We start from the raw sequence: 25,907 nt of genomic DNA on the forward strand, positions 1-25,907 counted from the left end.
AGTAAACAATATTTTTTCACCGGTACTTTCTCTGAATGGTACTAAATCATCGTGTTCTTATATTGACCTGTATTTAAACATTTTACAAAATAAGCTCCATCTTTTCATTCAAATATTGGTAATAAATTTAAATACAATTGGTTATTAACATGTGGTTTTAGGAACTATCAATAGGAAGGGTTAGTAAGATGGACATGTGAATATTTCAAGTGAGTTAAATATGTCTACCTCTATATATATTTGAATCTCTTTAGTAATAATTTAAAAACGTAAATACCTTCGTAATCCCGCGACCGGTGACGTAATCTGGTAGCGAGTAGCGCTAAGCACAAGATAAGGGCGACCGTGCACGCCGCGCCCAGCACGCCGCCCACTGCCCAGTTCACCTCCCACGCTTCTTGTGCTTCTGTGCCAAATGTCTTAAGATATTTAATACCTTCCTTTCTTGACATTGTTTTTTTAACTATTCGTAAAATTTTTATTTGAAGCTAAATTCGTAATTTCCTAAATTAAAGATCTTTGTCCAACGGTAGACTGAAACTGTCAGTTTACAAAGATATTTAACTTTCTTTAACAACAAAACTTTTGTCTGTCGGTTAAAGAAAACGGGTATTTCAATTGAATTTATATTTACAGACAATCTTATTATGACTTAATAATTTGTATTTTTATGACTAGAAATAACTCAATTTTTTTAATAATTATTAATTTTAATAATTGTTATTAATTATTAATTTTAATAATTATTTCACAATAGTGAAAAATAGCTACGTTATCAGTGAGTAAAATTTTATTTAAATATTCACGCGGGCGAAGTCGCGAGCAGCAGTTAGTTATTATTATGGCGATAATTTACCTGTTCTTGGAGATAATCTGGGTGCAGTTTCTACTGTAAAAATGACATGTTCCGATCGTCCTCTGGCGTTAGCAGCGTACACGATTATTTTTAACTGTCTCTTAGCTCCGAGTCTTCTAAGATTCCAAAGGGCTGCTCCGTTACTTGCGTTTACTACAAGACCTTCATTTGCCCACACTTCAGCAACAAACACACATTGGAGACCACCTTCATAACCTAAAAATTTTTACTAATTCATAAAACTTTTATTTAATAAAGCACAAAGGAGTTAGTTATTTATAGAATCGTATAACATATATCATTATTTGTAAAATAAATTCAAGTTTATTTGCACCACTAAATATAAATAATTCGGTTGGTTTCGTAATAGAAATTTACACTTATTTCGTGCTCATTTAGCGCTTGCGTCCGTTATTTATCCAGAACATTGAAAGGATAACAACAAATTTCGTAATGTAACAGAGTACTGGCAATTTCGATGATAATTTAGAATCATAAATAGTTAAAGCCTCTAAATTGGGCCATTGCCAAATGAGACCAGACACTAAATTAGAATGTTTGGTAATAAGGGCAATATTGTACGGACGAAAATGTCTGGGGAATTTACATTTATAACGCAGACATAAACGTTATAATTTAAAATTCATTTTATAGATATTTTTTAACAGTGTTAGAAACAAGAAAGTTATGCTTGCATAATAGGAACTATTTGAATTGACCAATCACAAATTAATACTAGTCAGTAAGCGACCCACAGATGGCGCTGAATGTTGTTTTAGTATAATTCTTTTAAAATTAAAATTAAAGAAAAATTTAAACTGCATTAAATAATACTATTTATAAAAGAAACAATGGTAATATTATAACTTGTTATTAAAAATGTTACAAGAGTAGATTGAAAAAATTGTTAAAACAATTGGATGCGTATAATTTTTTTATAGTAAACGCCTTCATTTTCACCCAGTCTTTCATTCTTTCTACATAATTTTAACCAACTATTGCTGGGTTTCTGAAGTTTCCATTTATTTTATCATTTATTAGTTAAAGACGAAAAAAAATGATGACAAAAAAGTGATCAAATATGAAGACTGTTTATTTAATCGCCCCAACCCTACATAAATGTTTTTAAAACTTATAAGAAACTCTAACACTTCGATTCTATATTAGTTATCCTATATTCGTCAGTACGTACCTGGTAAGCACATTAAATCCAACGAGTCGTGTGTGAGGTTGTACACGGTGCAGTTGGCGGGCGGGTCGGGGCGCGTGGCCGGCAGCAGTGTGTACACGCACGGCGAAACTTGCTGCCCCGCTAAGTTAGTCGCCCGACACGACAGCGTCCCGTAATCGATTTCAGATACCGGCAGATATGTTAATATCGATTTTCCAGCGGACGCGTCGATTGAAAACCGATCCTAGGTGGAAATTTTCATTTGTTAGTTTATATATTCTTTCATATTTTGATGTAGAAATTAAGAAATATATAGACTAGGCGTAGTGAAATTTTTCACCGGCACATTCTCTGAAAGATACTATCAATTGTCAAGTTTAGTACCTCGTGTATGTATTGAAATGTAATAAAATATTTTACAAAATTATATTAAGCTCCATCTTTTGTTATAAAATAAACTAAACGGCGTCAAAAATACAATACAAAAAAATATTTATGACACCTATTAGCAATATTATCAACAGATAGCGTTAGTGAGATTTGTTTTTTAATTTATAAGTGTCAACTATGCCTCCTCTATACACTTTTTTAATTTCTTTATATACTAAAAATATTCATTCCACTTGATAACTATGACTTATCAAGCGTACCATCGAGGGGAGTTAATTGTGTTCCCAACCCTAAAGACCTTCAAAGGGTCGTTTTCGTACACAACCACAACAAAGTATTTGTCATCGCTTCGGTACAAATTCGACTGTGAAGGCCACATAAAGTTGACACATAGAAGTTTTACATAAACATTGGAACATAGTGTACAAATGAAATAAAAACGACGTTAAGTATGAAGTTGTTATTATTTTACCGTCACTTTCTATTACTTATTAATAATTTTCATACTAGCTTTCGCCCGCGACTCCATCCGCGCGGAATTAAAATAAAAAATAATTTGTAACTGTGTTTTTCCAGTCTATGTTCTATATCTATGGAAAATTTTATCAAGATCCGTTTATTATCCATTTAGGCTCTATATTCTAATAAACGTCTATCCATCAAGCTAAACCTTCTCATTTATTTTAGTAACAAGTTAGACATACTTTTAAAAATACTTTACAAGATAGATTATATATTAACAAAGAGTATTTAAGTCAGATAGCAAAATAAAATTATATTTAGCTCACTACTTTACTTTAGTCTGTGTATAAAATAAATTTTATATTATCTGGTACTTACAGGATCGACCTTTATCGAGGTCGCGGAGTTGTTGAGAGTCCACTCGAAAGTATTGGGCGGTGGAAACGCGTCTACTTCGCATTCGACGCTCGATGGCTCTTGTAATGCAGCCCCGATCAATTTAACCTCGCCCCTTCGGCACACGGGACGGTCTGGGACAAAAAATGTTTTAGTTATATTGTAAAATTATTTTCAATGTAAAATCACCTATTTTTATATTATTAGAATACTAGCTTTCGCCCGCAGCTCCGTCCGCGTAGTATTAACAAAAACAAAAGTGAGTAGCCTATTGTTCTTCCAATCTATGCTCTACAGCAATGCCAAATTTCATCAAAATCCGTTCAGCTGAGCTACAAAGTCTAACAAACATCCATCCATAAAGATTTACATTTATGTTATTAGTAAGAAGTAAGATTCATTGTTATATCAATGACATTCTTCCAAATGTAATCTACAATCAACATAATAAAAATCCAATAGTCAAAAGGCTTCTTTGAACGCAAGTTATATATAAGACAAATAAATATAATACATAAATTGTATAACGCTTCAAATGATATAAAAAAATATGGGAACTTATTTAAGATTAATTTAGTTTAAACTTTTTTTTACGTTTTAAACTTAATTAAGTTTAATTTAATCTTTTAAAATCTAAAACATATCGATGTTTTTCTCCTTTAATTTAATTTTCTTTAATTTTACCCATTATCTCGGTTAACTTTTCTTAAGAATTCGCTAAAAGGACCAAAACTGGGTAATTTACCTTCGTCGGGTACAAGGGATTTATTACACTAAACCCTTGTCAATGCGGAAGTAAGTAATAGAATATAAATAACTTTTCTTCAATATTAGAAAAAGCATAAGATTAAAGAATGTTTTGTTCTCACTGGCTTTAAAACAAAACATGAAACAATTCTTCTTGGGGTAGAATTGATTCAATTTTAAAATCAGACATTACTAAACACAGCATGTTCCCTTTATTTTGTTGTCTCGAGCATTCTTATTCAGCGATTTGCTTCATCTTGTAATAGGATAATTTACTTAAGACAGTATCCTTCTGTATAAAACACAGATGTTTTTAAAGATTGTAAATTTATGTTTTTAAGGTAAGGAATATAAGTTTTACGTAGGCTAAGAACATATTAGTCTATAATAAATTCCTTTGTATTATTAAACATCTAGCAGTATATCTTGTAACGCTGATTTTAAAAGTTTCGTATATCTTTATATTACAATTTATTAACTGTCGTTATTTTCAGATCATAGAATAAGTCTGTACCTGGAACTATCCTACCCTTTTAGGTGAATAGACATTTCCAATGAATTGATAAATTCAATTAAAAAGCCATAAAAACACAAAAAAAAAGATTATAATGATTCCTTACAAATTTTGATAGCCGACAAATACTTATATTCTATTTTAATAAATGCATATTTCACATGCAATTTTAATTCTATCGTTTTTGTACATTCTAATTTTAAAATGTTAACACTTTTTTCAATCTAACATTTTTTTAATATCTCATATTAATGTTACTAAACAGGCATAAAACATAAAACAAAAAAAAACGATTTTAAACAAAAGACACTCTAATACACCAAATGGAATATTCATACTTACAAACAACTTGTAGTTGCAAAGGCGGTGACTTTCCGTCGCCTTCTACATTAGATGCGGTGCACGTGTACTTCCCCGCCTGATGTCGAGACACGTTACGTAACGCTAAATTCGTATTGCCAGTCAATATCACTCCATTGGGAGGGTTATTTTGTAATAAAACACCCTGTGGATAGAAACACATCAATAGCGCTTTCGTTTGAATAGAAGAAAGTAATACTTGCATTATTCTGATTTTTAATCACTATTAAGGGTTATTAGCCTAATGGCTTGGGGTATGGACTACCGATCTTGCGGTCGAGGCTTCGAATCTCAACATTGACTATTGTCGTGAACCATATCCTATCATAAGCCTCGAGCTTAGTCGGAATGGTTGAAGGAATTATTAGTAAATTAACAACATATAATATCTTTGATATTATAAAAATCTATCCTTATATTCTATACCAGCTGTTGCCCACGACTTCGTCCGAGTGGATTTCAAAAAAGTAAAAATGCAGCCTACGTTACTCAGTTTGTACGTAGCTTTTCGATGCTGGAAATATCTTTGAAATCGAACCAGTCGTTATTGTATCTATATAACATCAGTATATATATATACACGCTTTTTCTATAATAATGTTTTAAGTAAGATAATGTTAATAATCAACCAAACTATGAAAGCTTTAACCTTTAAATAAAAACTTCATACAATACAATCGTATGTTTATAATAAACGTGTACAATATATCAAATGTACCAGCACAATTAATTATTAAATACTAATTACACAGAGTTATGAATTGTTCATCAACTATTAACATAGATGTGAATAGAGAGTTTATTATAACTGAACTAGGTTATTTAAACTATCGATTCATGAGATAGTAATAAAAAATATAAGAGATGTTCCCGTGCGGCGTCATACGCATAAAATTATAAAAAAAAACTTTATTTTATTGTTTACATTTGTCAAATTATGAATTTCAAAGTCAAAATGACATGACATAATGACAAAGCATGGCAACCTTGCTTCCTTGATGTTGGCAGCAACTTATGGTGTCTTACCCACATTAGGGTTTTTATCCAAAATATTTCCAAGAAAATGTATAGCCTAAAGCGTGACGTAGGTGTAGGGCTTTTTATTAAAAAAGCATTATTCAAAAGTATAATGTGATTGCTAACATCCTACGCCATGAAGTAGCGTGTGTTTACGCTTTATTATATTAAGTATTTTTGGGCAAATAATATATAACAATATAATTAACTTAAACACACAGGCTGCTGCCTCTTAGAATGGCGCGCTATTCTGATACATCTGAATGACATTGACAGCTGTCAGATAGGGACGGGACGAAAATGTCAATCTAGTGTTGCGCCAATCATGCAGCGCAGTATCGATATTTATTTTAACAGTATAGATATAGGCCCGCGACTCGGTTCGCGTGGAATTAAAAAGAAAAACAAATTATCCTATGTTTTCATCCAGACTGTCCTCTACATCTATACCAAATTTCATCAAAATTCAGACGTTTAGGCTATAAACTCTTACATCTTCATTCATCCATCTAAACTTTCGAATTTATGATATAACTAGCTTTCGCCTGCGACTGATCCGCGTGGAATTAAAAAAATTAAAGGTCTATGTGTTCTTCAAGACTACCCTCTACGTCTATACCTAATTTCTCAAAATCCGGCCGTTTAGGGTACAAACTCTTACGTTTGTTAGATCGATCAATCTTAACTTCCGCATTTATAATATTAGTATGAAGTATAATATACTTACATTGTGTTCCCATACAACTTTATAAGCAGGCGGGTTCGCGTCGACCTCACATTCAAAGTAAACATCATCGCCTTCCTCGATGTCGTTCGGATTCATCTTGGAGCCGAGGTGCATTCTCGCGATTGGAACATCTAAATAAGACAGATATTGATTGGAAAATACTAACACTAAAACTAATTTCTCTCCAACTTCAAGTAGAACATATTGCTAAATATAATTGTATTTAGATTAACAACAATATAAACCTATATATCGATAATGTACAATGCTAACAACAAATTAAGTATAATATATTTCATTAAATCACATTTATATTTTATATCCTCAAATGTAAATACTAATAACAATAATTTTTTTGCTTAAAACTTCGTCAGATTAAGGGTTAATTATCAAATGATTCGAAGTAAAATAGAAAATAAATTATCTACGCCTCTAAATATACAATTTAAAAGGTAGAACACGAGAACGTTCACTGTAAATTAGATAATTTCAAGAAACAAAATACGTTTGAGCATTCCCACTGTTAATTAAATTAAATTAAATTATTCAACGTTTATTTAAATTACTAATTCGTCATGTAAATGTCTAGACTGAGGCAACTTAATACCTTTAACATAAATATTGTGATTTTTTTGATACTCAAAATGTCGATGGCGCTAAAGGCTTTACTGTCATCATCAACGTGCCCTGCTCCCTTATGGAGGATCGGCACAGTATGTGCTGCTCTTCCATACATCTCTATCAGCCGTCATATCTGAATTCACTCCTTTCTTAAGCATATCCTCTTTAACACAATCCATCCATACTTTCTTCGGTTTTCCTCTGCCTTTGTAGCCATCCACATTCATTCTTAACACTTTCAGGTTTATGTCCCCATTGTCTCGTCGCATAACATGTCCATACCACGCTATAGGCCTTACTTTTTTACTTTTTATTACTTTTCTTTTTTGTAATTTTGTTTTTATTTATAACATTAAGTATTTTTATAAGTGTTTTAATATTTTTTATAATATTACGGGACTGACATATTCTAAGGAACTATAGACCCTATAAAAAAAAATATGGATACTCATAAAGACAGTTGTACTCACAGTATATGTTTAACGTCAATCTGCTTTCAATAGTGGATTGGTTAAACTTCGTATGCTCAGCTCTGCACGCAAGTACTTGTCCATTGTGCTCTTTCTGAGGCGTCCATTGCAGTAGCGATTGTGTCTCATTACCTTCCTCCATCGTCATCTTTTTATACGATATCTGTTAGACTTTTTTCATTAAATACTAGTTGTTGCTCGCGGCTTCGTCCGCGTCAAAATAAAAAAAACATCCTATGTTACTCAGATAAATTACCTGTCTAACGGTGAAAGAATTTTTAAAATCAGCCCAGTAGTTCTTTAGTTATTTCAATACGTACAAAAATACAAATCTTTCCTCTTTATAATGTCACTATAGACAAGAACTTGAAACATCAAAATGTAGATAAATAAACACAAAAAATCCTCGCTAAGTTCATACTGACAAATTTGTTGGAAAAACGCATTATATCGATATCTATGCTAATATTATAAAAAGAAAAGATTGATTTGTATGTATTGAAATAAGTCAAAAGCTACTGGGCCGATTTAAAACATTATTTCAAAGATAGAAAGGTAACTTATCTGTGAGTAACATAGCCTATATCTTTTAGATTTTTTAATTACACGCGAACGAAGTCGCGAGCAACAGCTTATAAAAGTCGGTTGATTTTTTTCTCATTAAAGTCTAATAATTAAAAACTTTAATATAGAAATCGACAGTCGTATTGAATGAGGGACATTCCACAAGATAGAGCTTTGCCATTCAATCTAGCAGGAAATTAATGGATGCACGCAGGGAAGCGTTGATGACGGCAATCTATAGGGGATAGGGGGGAGGGTGCGGGGGAGGAGGGCGCAAAGATTACGCGCGAAATTACTCAGGCCGGTGCCAGATGATAACTCAACGTAGGAAGATAGATGCAAAACATTTCCACTGACTTTTTAAAAAAAGAAATGAACTGATACTTTGTACTTCAAAGAACAAAGACTTTAAAAGAATAAATAGACGAGGCAGTGAACATAAATTTTTCGCCGGTACTTTCTCTGAAAGGTAACTTATTGTAAAGTTATGTGCCACCACCTTGTAATAAAATATTTTACAAATTACAACAAGCTCCATCTTTTGTTATAAAATAAAATATAAACATTTGAACATTATTTTATGCCACCTATTGGCAATTAATTTAATTACAATTAAATCTGTAGATAGGGTTAGTGATGATTACACGAAAATGACTCTTCTGTATATTGAATAAATGTTTTTGTTAGACCTTTGGCGATTGTCGAAACAAAATTAAACAATGCATTTGTTTTACAATGGCACATTATTTTGTATTTACTAAGTTAAAATTTAAAATAAATATAAATTGCACCTGCTGTTTTGTTTCTGTATTAAGTTTTTTCCCGCTTAGCCACCATGTCATTGTCGCTGGCGGGCGAGCTCCCGTCGACTTGCACCACAAATCTGCTTTCCTTCCCACTGATAATGGTTGTTCTCTTGATAATATTTCCACCGTTAGAGGTCGTACTGTTAGAAAACGTTATTATCAAATCTTTCAAAATTAAGATGAAGCATAATTAAAAGAGTACAAAAACTTTTACAACATATTTTACTACTTTCTGGAAACTTCTGTAACCTAAAAATCATCGGGATGAAAGAATGGGAAAAAGGTCATCATTGTTACATTATAGTATTCTGTAAATCTCTTAAATACATATGTCTAAGGTCATCGCATCATTTACTACTCGTATATGATTTCTAACTATATAATTTAAAAAGTTATTGTAGGGAATAACGTATAACAAACAACAATTACGTTTTACGAATATATTATTTTCAATTTCCCTGTAACTATGTTCAATTACTTAATTTCACGTTACGGTACATTTTTTTGTAATCTTCATGTAATTAAACTCGGGCAGTGACCAAAGTAATGTTATAGAACGTCCGTGACACATTTGGAATGAGGCCATATGACGCCATATGACACGTAAGGCAATTTTAAATTCATTACTTTGACGGAAATAATTCGATTGAAAGTAACATAAAACGTAAGCTCCTACAATTCCTATAAATTATACCTTTATCGGAAATTATTATAGGTATCAATTACTAAGTCAATATGGGAATTAGTTTTCAATAACACTTACGTATATTATTAAGATTTACTTTGAATCTTACTAATATCATAAATAATGTGAAAGTTTAGATGTATGGATGGATGTTTGTTAGAGTTTGTAACCTAAACGGCTGAGCGGATTTCAATAAAATTTGGCATATTCGTAGATTTAGCGGATAGTCTGGAAGAACTCATAGGCTACTCATTATTTTTTAAACTCACGCGAACGGAGTAGCGGGAGAAAGCTAGTATCTTATAATGTACAGCAATTAATAAGTTGATACGTTATAAAAACTTATGATTAATTTGATATATTTGACAATATGTATGACTGTAAACTTATCTCAAAATCATTGTTTATATATTTGAGAACACTTTACTCTTGTATAATTTGAATTCAGTTCGACTAAAGTTTAAAAAGATTGTCGTATAAAGTGACAGAAAATTTGCCATAGTAATAAAATAATTTGTAATTCACTTACAGTATAGATCCACCCGGACGGTAGACCGTTGAGGCGGTGCCAACAAAGTGTTGTCTGCAGTACAAGTATAAACGGTTGTGAAATGCGATCGCGATGCATTCCTTATTAGCAGGTTCAATGACCTCGTGGGGCCGAGCTGAATTTCGCCGACACCTAGCGTCGCGAGCACAGTATCGCCCTGAAGCCACTGCACTCGCGGAATTGGATTACCTGTTTCAGTCCAAATGGATTACATTAGAAAGTTTATAGACAAAAGGGTAACATGGCGTTAAATTTAGCATCGTGTTACACGTTGGTCTTGTACTTTGCAAATCACATTTTAAATGTAATACCTATTTTTTATTTTAAAAATATACTTTATGCAAATAATGTTTCTAATGAAAACTATTAAATAAATTACTACTTAAAATGTTACAATAAAAATAAAAATTTCGTTATTTATTCATAGAAAAATAAGATAATCTTAAGCTAAGTTTACAATTCTACTTAACCTAAGGTTAACTAAATTAACTCAACGTAATAAAATAATAAAAAGCTGTAGTCTAAGTTAAGTTTTAAAATAAAAACATTATTAATTTCTTTGAAAGTAACAAATACAAAACTTAGAACAGTGAACATAAACACAATAATTACAATGCTGTAACACTATGATAATCCCTGATAATGTTACACGAAGCCGTACACGGAATGTCGGTGTTAAGTGCCTTCAAGTACTACTTACTATTGAGTACGGTACAAAAGTATGACTTTCTCCAAATAAGTTCTACAAGCAACAGGAAGAACGTCGAAATAGGAAACAGTAATGTTGCGTTTTACTTCATTTTTTTCAAGGAACGATATAACAGTTCTTGAAGATTTTTATAAGTTCTGTTTTATTTTTGTAGGTCTCTATTAAAATCTATACTATTATAATAAACCGTAAACACACACTTCTTTGTTGCCAAAGATGTCTGCAATAGTAGAAAAAAAAGCCCTACACTTGCGTCACGCTTTAGGCAACATTTTTTACGCCATTGAACTTAGGTGGTAAATATTTTGGACTAAAACTCTAATGTGGGAATGAGACCATAAGTTGTTGCCAATATCAAGGAAACAATTTTTGGGTGTCATCATGTCATGTCATTTTGACATTTGTAATTGATAATTTGACAGATGTAATCAATAAAATAAAATTTTCATAGTATCATGCGGATGAAGTCGCATGGGAACAGCTAGTAAGGAAATAAATATAAAAATAACATTATAAATAACTAAAAGAACGAACATATGTGGCATAGTAATTATGCAAATTTTCATAAACATCTGTTGCAGCATGCACATTGATTCCTATAAGCATATATGAAACAAAATTATGATATTAGATACAAATTAATTTATGAGATTATTATTTTTAATACCGGAGGAAGTATATTTTTCTTAATCTAATTTTTCACGTCATTTTACGACGTAGATCTTGCCCGAAAAAGTTTTATATTACATCGTAAATTGAGTAGCCAATTGATTTATTCATAAATATCTCGACATTTGATTAACTTTGAGATTTCGTTACAACAAACATAAATGTAAGATAGGAAAGTTGGATATTTTGAAAAGGAAAACGTCGTCTTCATGAAACTTTTATGAGAATCAAAGGAAAAACAAACAAGTAAATTAAATATCAATATTGCTAAAAATCGAACAATATTGGATGTATTTCAAAGAAAACGGTTCAATAAACATTACAAAAATAGATATTATTCATGTACTAATTTCTGATGTTTTAACTTATAACTATTACACTCACCTCCACTTACTGAGCATATTAATTTGAAATCTGTGCCCTCATAATAAGGCCCTGCAACTCCGGACACTTCGTTGCCGTACTCATCGAAGATCACCGGTTTGTTCGGGAGTTCTAATAAAAAAAAACACATTAAACATATCTGAGTAATTTGAATGATGAGGTACTCAAAGTCAGTACTTCCTGGAAACATTTAATTTGAAAAATATCTACCCAAGAATGTTCAAGGTCAAACAAGTGAAGTCATTGTAATTCAAGAAATTATTGTTTTCAATATACCAATTAGTGAAAATAATATTTATGAAGAAAATTAACAACGTTCTTAAAGTATTAAAGACATGTAAACGGATTGTAAGAATCTTAAAAATTGCAGAGAAATTGTAAGAGCCAATATTTAACTGGAATATCTTTTGTATTCAATATCTATTCACCATTAAACCGATACGGCAAATAGAACACGGCCCGTCACGCGCTTCAATACCCTCAAATTGGGGATAAACAAACCGAGAACGGCTTTCAACCATAGAATACGAGGGAAATGAAAATGTTTTCGTTGGCACAAAACAAAAGGTTTGATGATATGAGTATTCAGCAGGGGATAGCGCCGATCGCGGGCCTCGTTACGCTGCAATCCTGATATCGCTTACCAAAATGAACATCTACCGCCAGTTTATTGTTTTGCGAGCGGGTAAGTGCAGATTGTGAGAATGATAGGAGAATTTAACATAATGTTACGCCTACTTAACGCCGTTTTCAATTGCTTGGTTGAAAGTCGGGCTCATAGGAATATATTTTAATACCAACTGTAGAAGTCACATTTTTTAAAGTCTGCGATCTAATTGAATAGAATTTACTTACAAAGTTATACATGATCACAGTTATATACTTACCAATAACATCGAGAGCGATTCTATAATTTCTCGTAGGGGAGACTTGGAAGTCAACCCGACACCTGTAGATGGCGCGGTCGCGAGCCTGCACGTTGCGCAGTCGCAGCGAAGAGTGCGGCATGCCGAGCCAGCGGGATCGCTCCGCGAACGCGTCATCCGTCCAATGAGCAGTGGGCCCTTGCACACGCGTGTCGTAACTATTCAAACATAATATCAAAATTATCCTTGATACCAATTCGAAAATTATTTTACCGATTTTTTATGAAACTTATAACTACTTTCGTTCAGTCTCTAAAAAAAATTATCTTCGATTGTTAATAGGACTTTAAACCTTAGCAATCATTTTAATCAAATTGATCAATTCAGGCTATAACATAATAAGTGATTTTACTGGAATCTTTGTAAACCTGCATCGTCATTGCGTAGATATGAGAACGTAATAAATTGTAGTTTTCGGTACTCAATCGAGGCAAATTTTTACATTTACATTGGAATAATAATTTTCGAATTCAAGGTTGTTTAGTCCTCATCCGGTACATGAAAATAGACTCACATATTGACAAATTTCTCATATGTTTTTTCCAATTCAATATTTGTAATATTTATTTTACTGCTTTACGCAATAAAGCATCAAGTCAAACGTATTGAATTTTTCGCAATATCGGTTGTGCTGCCTAGAGTGGAGCTAAACTAAAATATTTTATGTTAAAACTCGTCCGACACGATAAAACTAGGTCGTGTTTTATACAACTCGTACAATCTAACATCTCGTAGCATAAAATGTGCCGGTGAGTTAAAAAGCACCTTTAAAAAAAAACTAAATTGGTGTAATAAATCCTAAAACGACAAACATCCACCGTCATATACGAAGTGAGTAGTATTTTTTTTAATATAAAAAGTATTATTTTGACACTAGCTTTCGCCAGCGACTCCGTCGGCGTGGAATTAAAAAAAAACAGAAGTGAGTAGCCAATGTGTTCTTCCAGATAATCCTCTACATCGATACCAAATTTCATCGAAATCCGTTTAGCGGTTTAGGCTACAAACGCTAACAAACATCCATACATCCATCTAAACTTTCGCATTTATAATATTAGTGTGAAGTGTGAAACAACAAAAATAAATGCTAAATATTCGAGGTATCGAGTTTAAAACTATTTTATTTGTCAACTCGGTTGATATTGCAGTAAATTTCCAAGGAAATCATTAAAAAGAATCGTGAAATCTATCCGATACTATCACAAAGAGCCGGAGCAATATAGTTGAATTATATTGCCTGCATTGTTCTCCACTATCCAACATTGTTTTAATACTTTACAAAGCGAAAATAAAATCTTTTTTTACTTATTTATATACGGAACGACGGGAATGCAAGGGATACATGAAAAATGCTATATAAGATATTGGGTTCTGATTCAAGTTTAAAATTGATAAAACAGTTTTAAGCCCACTACAGACTTGTAGTTTTATCTGAAAGATTCGACTGTTTAGATGAAACTTAAAGTGTGTAGCGGGCTTAAGTCAACTGCACTTTTCGTGTAACAAGTGAATTATAGAAAAACAAAACACAACATTCATGACACGTTCATTGAAATTAAATTACGCAAAAAGAAACAGCCACAGTGAGTTGGCAAAGTATTTTGAAAACGTTTTAATAATGCTCCGGTAACCGTTGTGTAAGCTTACAACTTGCCTCACGTTTCATATGCAAGTCGGCGCTCTCGTACATATTTAAAAAGTTCTATTTGACTTTACGACTTGCATAGTAATGTCAATATAATATCAGAGATATTACTTAACATTTATTTTGAGATGTTAGTGTTATTGCACAATTTTATATTTAACTAGCTATTGCTAGCGACTTCGCCCTATGTTACTCACAGATAAATTACGTTTCTAATGGTGAAGGAATTTTTAAAATTGGCCCAGATGATTTTGAATGAATCAAATACATACTAAAAACAAAAAAAAACAATTTGTCTTTTTTATAACATCAGGATGGCCCGCTGACAACGTTAACAATAAGTTGTACAATAGTATCTACATATCAACTGAAATTTCTGTCTCAAAGTCCAAATCTAATTGTCTTAAGTGCACCACAAAACTGTAAATATTTTGGGACAGTACAGGATTCTTCGCGTTTTTACGTATGACGGCTGATAGAGATGTATGGAAGAGCAGCACATACTGTGCCGAACCTCCGTAAAAAATAAGGGCAAGTGGATGATGAGTACAGGGATCTTCGCTTGCCATGATTATACGCTTTAATTGCGTAGAAAAATGAAACAATATAGACTATTAAACAGAATTATCTACTAAATAAAGCTTATTTCTTTTAAGTTTTAAATGTACGATAACGAGTATCAGAGTGAATATGGCGTTGATCTCAGTGATTTTATACACAACAGTATTAAGAATTTAAATCATCGTAATTATACAACAGCAAATTAGCTTACCTGTAAACAGGATTGTCGTCCCTATACCAGACGACAAGTAGGAGGCTGTCATTGTGCAAAGGCGGGCGTGAGTCGCACGGCAGATCGGCATCGCCACCCGCCACCGACGACACCCGCGTCACGGTCCCCGCAACCGGAGTTAGCGCGCTACCTAGCAATATAAAATATCGCTATTATATTACGGTACGAAAACCTAACTATTAGGCTTGTTAAAAAAATGACTTCTGTAAACACATTGTTTTGGACATACGGTCCAATTTAAGTCGGAAATCTGATTTTTCCGATTTTTTTTACAAAAAAGTAAGTAATTCCAAAACTATAGAAAATCGGGCAACATACTCTTCGTTTAAATTATAGCTATTGAGGTCCTATACCTCCACAAAACCGTTGATCCGTCCGTTAAGAATCACCCTGTATACAAACTTATTGTTTTTATGGAATAACAAAATGTTTTATGGAATGACAAAATTCAGTTATTTACAAGTCTCTTTTATCTCAATGTTTTCTGTAATATTTTGAAATTAAACCCTCTTAAATAAAGTTATGTAAATAAATCAACGTTACATAAAATATATTGATAAACTAGCTGTTGCCCGCGACTTCGCCCGCGTGTTATTGGAAAACATACGAACTATATAAATAACAAAAAGCTACGTATCCCTCGAAAACCGGTCATTTCTCGAGGATGAACCTTATCCCATGTGTACTCCAGACTTTGTTTTATATCTGTGCCAAATTTTCAATAAGATATGTTGAACCGTTGCAAAATGATCGAGTAAAAATTAAAAAAAACTAAATTAATGAATCCCACGAGAACCATAACTATTCCCGGGATAAAAAGTAGCCTATGTGTTTTTCCAGACTACGCTCTAAACCTGTGCCAAATTTCATGGAGATCCGTTCAGCCGTTTAGGCTACAAACGCGAACAAACATCCATTCATCCATCCATCTAAACTTAGTAGTATTAGTACGATTAAACAACAATTACAATGATCATTAACACTCACGTGCTATTAGATATTTGGGTGTGATATTACAGACCCTTACAATCACGTAGCCATTACAATAACGTTTCTTCGGAAATGTTGCCCCATTATCTGCCGAAACCGTGGAACGTGTTACAAAGTTGTTAGCCTTAACACGTGTATCATCACGGCTTAAGAAAAACTTTATATAATTGACATCAAAAATGTATTATATGTTCATTTATTTTATTACTATAACATATTTAGATACCTAATTACACACAATAAATAGCTATTTCATAAGTGCATATATAGTTATTTTAAAAACTTTTTATAATAAAGTATCCTTTGTTATAAATAAAGTTTTTTTTGATACCATAAGAAACCTAAGTCTTGAATTTTACATGTAAACATATGAAAAAATGTGTCTCGACTTACGTCGCGTATTTTGAGAACCTAAAATGCCGTAACTACGAGGACTGCCTGTACTGAAATTTTAAGCTTTAAAAGTAAATGCACGGTAATGTTGATTAGTCCATCCGTTAAAACCTAACATTAATATTACTAAAACTCTGCAGAAGAAAACACAGTTCATTTATGTTTCATCTATACTAATATTATACAGAAAAAAGATTTGTATTTTTGGATATTTGTATGTATTAAAATAACACAACAACTTCTGGACCGATTTCAAAAATTCTCGCACCATTAAAAGCTACATATGTTATCACTGAGTAACAAAGGCTATAATTTGACTATCTTTAAGTTAGCGGGCGAAGTCGCGAGAAATAGCTAGTCTTTTTAATTCAAAGAATAATAATTAAAAAAAACGTGTAATTTTTTATAAGTTTGTGTTGTATTTTTCAGAACTCGAGTAGATATTTCAACAAATATAGTGGTTTTGAGGTTTTTATTACTGACCCGGAAACTCTGTTTGCGAGTATATTTCAAGTACTTTCAGTCGCAAAGAAATGAGAATAATTTTATTTAATACTACCCGTGCCCGGCATGCGTTCCATTGATAAAGTCAATTAGTAAGAAAAATTATGTCAAAGAAGAAAATATGAACTTAACTTATCTGGCTTCCTAATATCTATACTTTTTATATCTGTATATTTGTATTTTTAGATTTATGTATGTTTCGAAATAACTCAAAAACTACTAGGCCAATTTCAAGAATTATTTCACCGTTAGAAAGGTAATTCATCTGTGAGTGACATAGGCTATATATTTTAACGCGGGCAAAGTCGCGAGCAACAGCTAGCTCAAATTACATCAAGAACAAACACAAAGTAGTCATCTAATAAGTCTAATTAAACTGTTCTTATCCAATGAAATACCAAATCAATTCTCCACACATACGTAACTAGTACAAATTTTCAATATCCAAATACCTAGACTGAAAGCTTCTTTGTGAATGTGTCATAGTGGGATTGAAATCCCACTTTTAGGCATACAAGTGATATACGTTACTTTGAATTGTCGATTTGCATCGTCGCTCATCTGCAATGTTTCGGCCAAATAGACTTCGTAAAGCAGCTTTTCCATTCCCCAGTTCTGTCCCACTTTTGGCTCTTTTCCAAATTTTAGATGCAATTCAAAGCAAGGATTTCGGTTATAAAAGCAATACGGCCGTGAGTGCTAAAATCTCATAAACGTCAGTCTAAAAAGCGAACCATTAAAATTCACAAATAAAATATTTCTTTTCATTTTTTTGCTAAAGTTTATACTAACTTTTGCCCGCAACTTCGTCGACATAAATGAAAAAAAGCCTATATGTTATTTTAGAATATATCATAATTCTGTGCGAAATTTCATCAAAACGGCTTGACCGTATGATCCATCAATCTATCTAAACTTTCGCATTAAAAAATTACGTAATACGAATTAGTATGAAGTATGATTAGACCTTTTCCAATTTGACTAAGGATATAATTGATAGGTAACCAACAAAGCATAACCTTTCATAATTAGAATTGATTGTTTTTAAATCAGAAACAATGAAGTAACATTTATAATAATAAAATCAACAAAGGCAGTTCTATGTGAAGTGATACGAAGGGTAAACCCAGAAAGAAACATCTGAAATAAGAATTTAAGAGTGTAAGCCTCTTGAAGATTACTGTCAGAAACACAACAGGCAATATCATAAGATATACTCAACGTCAAAACAAACTGAATATAAAGCACCTTTTCACCGACACTGTTAAGCTCAGTATAACATTATTTTTCGTTAAGGTTGAAAAATGTCTTTATGCCACCTTCCATTAAGTAGAGCGTTTATCAGTTGCCTTCTTATGACAAAGGAAACCTTGGGAGGCTTACGCAACCTTTTTTGTTGTAGCACAATTGTGAACTTGTTGGAATAAAAAAAAATCTACTTTCTCTATGTTACCAAGAATAGAGGCCGCCGAATGTCACTTGTTTAAAAATAAATATCCCTTGGGTACTACCGATTAATCTAACTATTATAACTGACCTACGAATTAGTAGAAGTAATTCATGACTTTTCGGAAGGCCTGGAATAGTTTGATTACAACAAAAACATTGAAATGCTTACGTGGTATGAACATATGCGGAGTGACACATGAACAAAGAAGTATTGAGATTAAATGTGGATGACTACAAAGGTAAGGGAAGACCGAAGTAAGTAATCCATCCAAGATTGTGGTAATGATATATTTAAGAAGGGTGTGAATTCAAATATGAAGACTGATAAAGATGTATGGAAGAATACTACATATTGTGAGAATCCTAGCGACAAGTTTAAGTTAAGGATTATTATAACAAATGTTTTTCTATATTACGCATTGATTTCCAAATATACAGAAGGTAAATTTCCTACATTTACTTCGGCCGTTATAAATAAACATTACCTAACAGTTTAAAGAATACGGTCTCTTTAGTATGTACACCGCGAAGGCCTTAGATTCTCCTTATCTAGTTCACAGAGATTTATTACAGGGTAAGGAGGCCGACGCTCTTGTCAGCGGCTGATTTTCCCTTGCAGGAATTAATTCACGGACGTATGTATGTAGACTTAAAAAATAGTATAAAATAAATTATAGCATTTAATGTGGTAATACTAGTAAAATTAAATGTAAAGTGATTTTAATCTTTTTTTGAGCGTCGCGACGGTGGCTCAGTGGTTTAAGCACTTGACTTGTAATCTACAAGTCTTGGGTTCGAATCCCGCCATGTAACAATGTGATTTTCGATTTTTCGAATTTTCGTATGTACATAATTTACCCGACGATCTTACGGTGCACGAAAACATACTGATGCATCCTGCACATATTGGCGAAGAAATACAAATATATGTTTGAAGTCGACCAACCCGCACTGGGCCATCGTGGTGGACTATGGCCTGGTCACCCTAACTTAGGGTAGGCTCCGAGCCCCTTGGTGGGGACGTATAGTGAGCTGGTGATGATGAATTTTAATCTTACTAATGTTATACATGAGAAAGTTTAGATGGATGAATGCTTGATACTATGTATCTCCAGAAGTCACTCTCACTCGAAGAAATGTGTCATATCTGCGGAACATAGTCTGGAAGAACGGACGAAATCGTTGGAAAAACGAGTGATAAATACGTGTTAAATTAGTAGTTTTATTTTATTTATCTATTTAATCATTAAGTTTTCAATTATTTGACAAGTAAAAATAACATAAAAACTTAGCTAATATACACCAGTACAAAAGATTTCAATACCTATTTCTATAGTAAAGTTTAAAGCATTTATCAAAAATGTCGTGACGTTTTTTCCCTACTTAGCGGAAATGGGAAATTATGATTCATTAGTAAAAGCCCCGCCTTGTTGCGGGTATTTTGTACCATCAAAATAATAATTAAAGTACTATCAAAGGTGAATATTTTAGAAAAGTAAGACGATTGCAAAACCATTAAATATGTGCAAAGAATTATTTTAATGAATTCTCAAAATCTTTGACATCAATCTAAATCTATGACTTTAAGAATACCTAGGGAAAAATATACATTGTTTTTTGTTTATTTAAATAGGTAGATTTACATACATACGTATTTGCAAATATTGTTGCAAAAATCGTTTCCATAAATTTAAGCTAACCCTTTATAGATAACAAGGCAAACCAAAAGGGGCTTTCGTACAATACGTTACATAAATATTCTAAGATTCTATAGTATCGTTTCATAAAGGCAAGGCGAATAACAAAGATAAGGTGGTGAATATATAAAATACCAATCTCGGCACTTGAGAGATCCTTCGAATTATCCCCGAGGGTGCGTACAAGGTTTCCGATTTGACCCTCCATAGTTATTCGTGGAGTTCATTTGTCTAGCTATAGACGACCGCCATCAAAATCCTTATAAACCGCAACATATTCGAAATAAAGCCTCGTGTTATCATTGAATAGAACGTACTCTATACTTCCAGTATCATTTATAAGACCAATAAATTAATTTTATGAAGTTGCAGCGATTCTAAATTTGCTTACTGAATTACGGTTTGTTTTGATAATACTATCTTTATCTTATTTTTTAAAAATCTTCTGTAACAGTAAGAGCGCGCGCATACCATAGACTAAACTATTGCACATCTGTTTAGTCGTGTTTTCTTTAAGCTGACATAAAGGTCCATACTCATAGGAATCACGATCACTGCTCGATTTTTAGTTGTACAAGTAAACAGTTGAACTGTCTGTCAAACAATCGACATTCGCACAACAGTTGTGCGCCCGGTCTAAAGATATAAGGTAGTTATAATTTCTATTAAATATTAAATCAAAAGAGCTTTGAGACCCGTATGAAGATATGACGAATATTTTTTTTATTAACTGTCTAAAGTTATTTTACTTGATAGTAGCTTTCGCCCGCGACTACGTCCGCGCGAAATTAAAAAATAATATAAAACATAGCCTTTGTGAGTAACATAGCTTTTAATGGTGAAAGAACTGACAACGTAGCTTTTTAATGGTGAAAGAATTTTTGACATCAGCCGAGTAGTTTTTGAGTTATTTCATTACAAACAAAGTTTTCCTCTTTATAATATTAGTATACTCGTATATGTAGATATATCTGAAACACAGGTATGAATTTTGAAGCCGTCAAATCATTAAATATTCAATTTACAACGTATTTTATCAGTTTAAGTCGTAAAGTATTTACTGAGGCGTACAATAAAAGTTTCGTGACTACTGGCCTCGCAAAGTCAAACATGATGCTTTATTCAGTTCATTTAGAATTCAGAGCATGTTAGTTCTTTCCCATGTTATAGTGCCATTCGTATGGCGTTTGTAGGATACTTTTATCCCTTTTTTACGAACGTGTCTTTAACTTGAAGAACTTTATGAATAATATTTAAGTTATGGCGACTTTTTTGAATCTGTTGTTATATTCAAATAAAAGTATTTTCTCTTAATACTTTGTTTTATACTTTAAATTAAATAAAAACTTAGTAGCCCATGTGTTTTCCAGACTGTGTTCTAACCTGTGCAAAAGTTAATTGAGAACTAGTAATACGTATAGAAGATATTACGCGCGATAGAGTTAAAAACTTTAATTGTACTTTTTCAATTTATTCGCGACTTACAGTAACAGGGATTACTTCACTGTCACAATTATCCGTTAATGACACGACACAGACACAGAGTCCGTAGCACTGAGCATTTCACAAAACACCACTAACACTAGAACACTAGCACTTTCACTTTACGGTCACTTTATCTTATACGAAATATACTTAGGACATCTTCACCTTTCACTTTCTACTTAAAACTACTCGGATAAGTCTGGCACACCTTATATAGCTCGAATTTCGATCTTCTTTTCTTTATTATTTTGTCATTTTGTTCCAGAACATTCTTTATTGTTCGAATCACACACGTTTTCCAATGGAACATTATCGATGCCACTTCGAACATTCTAGACATCTTACGCAAACTTTCTGCCGCTCGCCAACAGATGGCGTTGCGATACAACTTTATGGAAATAGCTTGACTATTCCATGGACATTCCGCTACTCATCAATAGATGACGTCGCGACTTTACCATATGTAGAAACTCCCATCCATTCAAACTTTCGCATTTATAATATTAGTATGAATTTTCCGAATAGCCTCGATCCGAACAAAATCCTAAAGTGTAGAAATATTTAATTCTAAAGAAAGATTTTTTTTATCACAAACGCTTACATAAACGTCAGAATTTAAAGGATCCAGAAATGAATTATTTTTCTTTGGGGATTTCACAATCTTTGACAGATTATATAAGTGAACCGGAAACATCACGTCATTTTTTTACCTTAGAATAAATGAAAGTCATTTAAATTAAAAAGAAAAATAGGGAATTTTTAAAAGAAAAGGTATAATTAAATAATCGAAGATAAAAGAATTGCAAGCTACAATTTATGCGGATGCGAAAAACTAAATAAAGAAAGATGGATGAAACAGTATTTTTATTCACATAACAAAACTCCGTTATGTCCGTCGTGCGCATTAATTAAATGAACCATTAGTAAAACAAAGTAACTAATTATAGTACTGACACGTTTTCATAACTTTTATAAAAGTCTGTGACTAAAAATACTTCAATATGTAAACAAAAAACTCTTGCCATGTATAAGAAATCTATACTATTATAATAAAGCGTAAACACACACTTCTTTGTTGCCTAAGATCTCAGCAATTATAGCATATTTCTGAAAAATCCTTTTTGTAATAAAAAGCCCTACACTTGCGTCATGCTTTAGGCTATATATTTTAACGCCATTCAACTTGGGGTTAAATATTTTGGATAAAAACCCTAATGTGGGAAAGAGACCATAAGTTGCTGCCAACACCAAGGAAATAAGATTACCAAGGTTTGTCATGTCATGTCATTTTGACATTTGCTGTTGATAATTTAACAAATGTCAACAATAAAGTAAAATTAATGCAATTTCATGCGGAATAAGTCGCAGGGGAACTGCTAGTCTTTACTAAAATCACTCTTATAGCGGCTACAAAGCATTCTGAGTATAATGTGACGTTAATAATAATTTATCGTTGTCTAACATAAAATTAATTTAAATATAAAATATTGTAAAAAAAATATCTTATTCGAAATATTACTTCTAGAATGAAAAGATTACTCTATAATACCTATTGGAATAACAAATCGTAAGTCATATTTACCTGAAATGATAGAATTCTGTGTTGCCGACGGCGATTTCGATATGGCGAACAATAGGAACGCCAATATAATTTTCTGCACACATTCGACTATGCTCATGACGTTTATTTTCTAACTATCATTTGAATTATTTAACACACAATCGCTACATATAGTGCAGAAAAACTGTGCGATGGTATTTGATATTCCGAGCCGAAGTCTTCGTTCGCTGTCCAAATCTGTAACAAATTATTTCACTGTAAATATCTGTTTAAAAATAAATTCTTATTGTGATCGAATTATGAAAAAACACCGATTTTTGTACTTTACCGTTTAATTGATTGCGATTAAATTGTATTAACTTGTAAGGAGAGGCTAGTGCTAGTTCAAAAACAAATAATGACGATAAACTACAAAAAATATTAAGGGTCTGTTCCACCACTGGCAGATAGAGGATCAGATAGCTTAAAAGTGATGTCGCTGTCAAATAGAGTACCAAAAACCAATATTTCCATCACATATTTTATTCGTTGGATTGTTATCTGACAATTTACAAGAATTGTGGGACAGGCCCTTAAACTTGAAAATTATTTTTTTTCACTATTCTATCCTGCACAGAGATACTTAAGCAATATTTTGTATTATTTTTGTACATCGTATAATTCGAATATATCGATGCCAGTTATTACAGAAAGAGTGAATTATGTTTGCATTTATGAAATTGTAAGCTGGCAATTTCTGTTGAAAATTATTGTGCGCGAAATTGTAAGCAGAGGTCGAGTTAATTTTAAAACAAGATTCTCGTCATTTTCAATCACAGCTCAGATTCACGAATTTAATGAATGTCTATAAATGCTGTTTTTCGAAACGTGAAATCTCTTCATCGAATTATACAAATTACGCCGTAGTTAATTCTACCGTTGAACGGTGAATGATCAAAATGTTAATTTCGTCGCACGAAATCGTCCAACATTATTTGTTTCGTAAAATTATAAATGGTCTAAATATAATTCCTGATATTGATGTTATTAATAACTAGCTTTCGCCCGCGACCCCTCACGCGTGGAATTAAAAAAAAACAAAAGTGAGTATCCTATGTGTTCTTCCAGACTATCCTCTACATGTATGCCAAATTTCATCAAAATTTGTTCAGCCATTTAGGTTACAAACTCTAACAAACATCCATATAATCTATTAAATTGATCAAAACGCTACAAATCTTCATAAAAATATGTACAAAATATATTGCTATCATCATTTTCTAAAAGAATAAATAGGCTATTCCACTATTCTCAAGATTGATAAGTTTTATCTACTGAAATAAATAGTCTATAGACAGTATTCTACGGGAGCCAAATTGCCTGCCAATCTTGGCAACACGTGATTGTAAATACGAGTATGTTCGAATAGACAATAGAGATTACGATCTCAAATAAACAACACAAGGTTATTTACATTTAGTGCAAATAGCACATAATACATCAATTGTTCCTCCTTAACACAAAATGTATAAATATTTTTAACAAATGGATGTTTATAATTGTTTACTTTAATCTAGACGTTTGTTGCGTTTATTCGTATATTTCGAAACGCTGAATCAATATTTTATTTAACACCGAAGTGTTTATGACAGGAGTTCTCTCGGTAAGATATAACACAGCTATTTCCAGAGATTTCCCCGGCATTAGCCGTAAAGTTTGAAGTGTTCAATGACCCGGATTTGCTGAACCCCCATTTACTCTGTATGACACTTCAACGTCCCTTCTCAAATAGAAACAACGGCGAAATATATTTGGCGGGTCGGTCGAGGCATATTTCTTTTATGCTTTTTTCTCGACCCAAATTGTTATTCAGATGAATCGGGTAATACAAATTATTACATAAATTATAAGAAACCTTTAATATCAATAAAGTCTTGATTGAAATTATTTTTGAGAATAATTTAGGTACAGAGAATATCGAACATGACGTAAGTAAAAATAAATCTGTAAAGGAAAAATGAAGTCATAGAAATGTGATCAAGAAATAATTTTCGTTAGCCAACTTACGCACTATTCTAAATTAATACGCGTGCAAACTCAACAAAAATATCCATTTAAACTATTAATGAGAGTCGAACTTTAAAGTCTTCTACGGTCCGGAGATTGTTTCATTTATTTTTATCGAATAAATTACAAACTGAATCGATCTTTAAGCTTTTCCATTGTAATTGCGATTCGTAGATCTTTTATCGATCGATCGAGAAGATCGATTTTTAACTTCTATCGCATATTAATACTAGGTGTGCCGGTGCGGCTTCATCCGCATGAAATTATGAATAAAATATTTCATTGTTTACATTTATCAAATTCTCAATTAAAAATGACAA

At 32.4% G+C, this 25,907-nt stretch overlaps 1 protein-coding gene across 1 annotated transcript in view; it reads right to left on the bottom strand.

Annotated features, from left to right (window-relative positions):
* Positions 1–25,907, bottom strand: part of LOC106104959 (B-cell receptor CD22-like) — a 32,783-nt gene that overhangs the window by 927 nt on the left and 5,949 nt on the right. Inside the window, exons 2-14 of the mRNA XM_013285153.1 lie at positions 23,563–23,778; positions 15,442–15,592; positions 12,986–13,182; positions 12,099–12,209; positions 10,316–10,525; positions 9,087–9,241; positions 7,732–7,879; positions 6,641–6,771; positions 4,879–5,041; positions 3,258–3,409; positions 2,049–2,271; positions 857–1,072; positions 278–406 (exon numbers count right to left, since the gene is read on the bottom strand). Coding sequence (XP_013140607.1) covers positions 278–406; positions 857–1,072; positions 2,049–2,271; positions 3,258–3,409; positions 4,879–5,041; positions 6,641–6,771; positions 7,732–7,879; positions 9,087–9,241; positions 10,316–10,525; positions 12,099–12,209; positions 12,986–13,182; positions 15,442–15,592; positions 23,563–23,659 — 2,083 coding nt within the window. The 5' untranslated portion in view covers positions 23,660–23,778. The remainder of the gene's footprint in view (positions 1–277; positions 407–856; positions 1,073–2,048; positions 2,272–3,257; positions 3,410–4,878; positions 5,042–6,640; positions 6,772–7,731; positions 7,880–9,086; positions 9,242–10,315; positions 10,526–12,098; positions 12,210–12,985; positions 13,183–15,441; positions 15,593–23,562; positions 23,779–25,907) is intronic.

The sequence above is a fragment of the Papilio polytes genome, unplaced genomic scaffold (assembly GCF_000836215.1).
Source record: "Papilio polytes unplaced genomic scaffold, Ppol_1.0 DF823288.1, whole genome shotgun sequence".
In the NCBI taxonomy this organism is placed as follows: Eukaryota; Metazoa; Arthropoda; class Insecta; order Lepidoptera; family Papilionidae; genus Papilio; species Papilio polytes.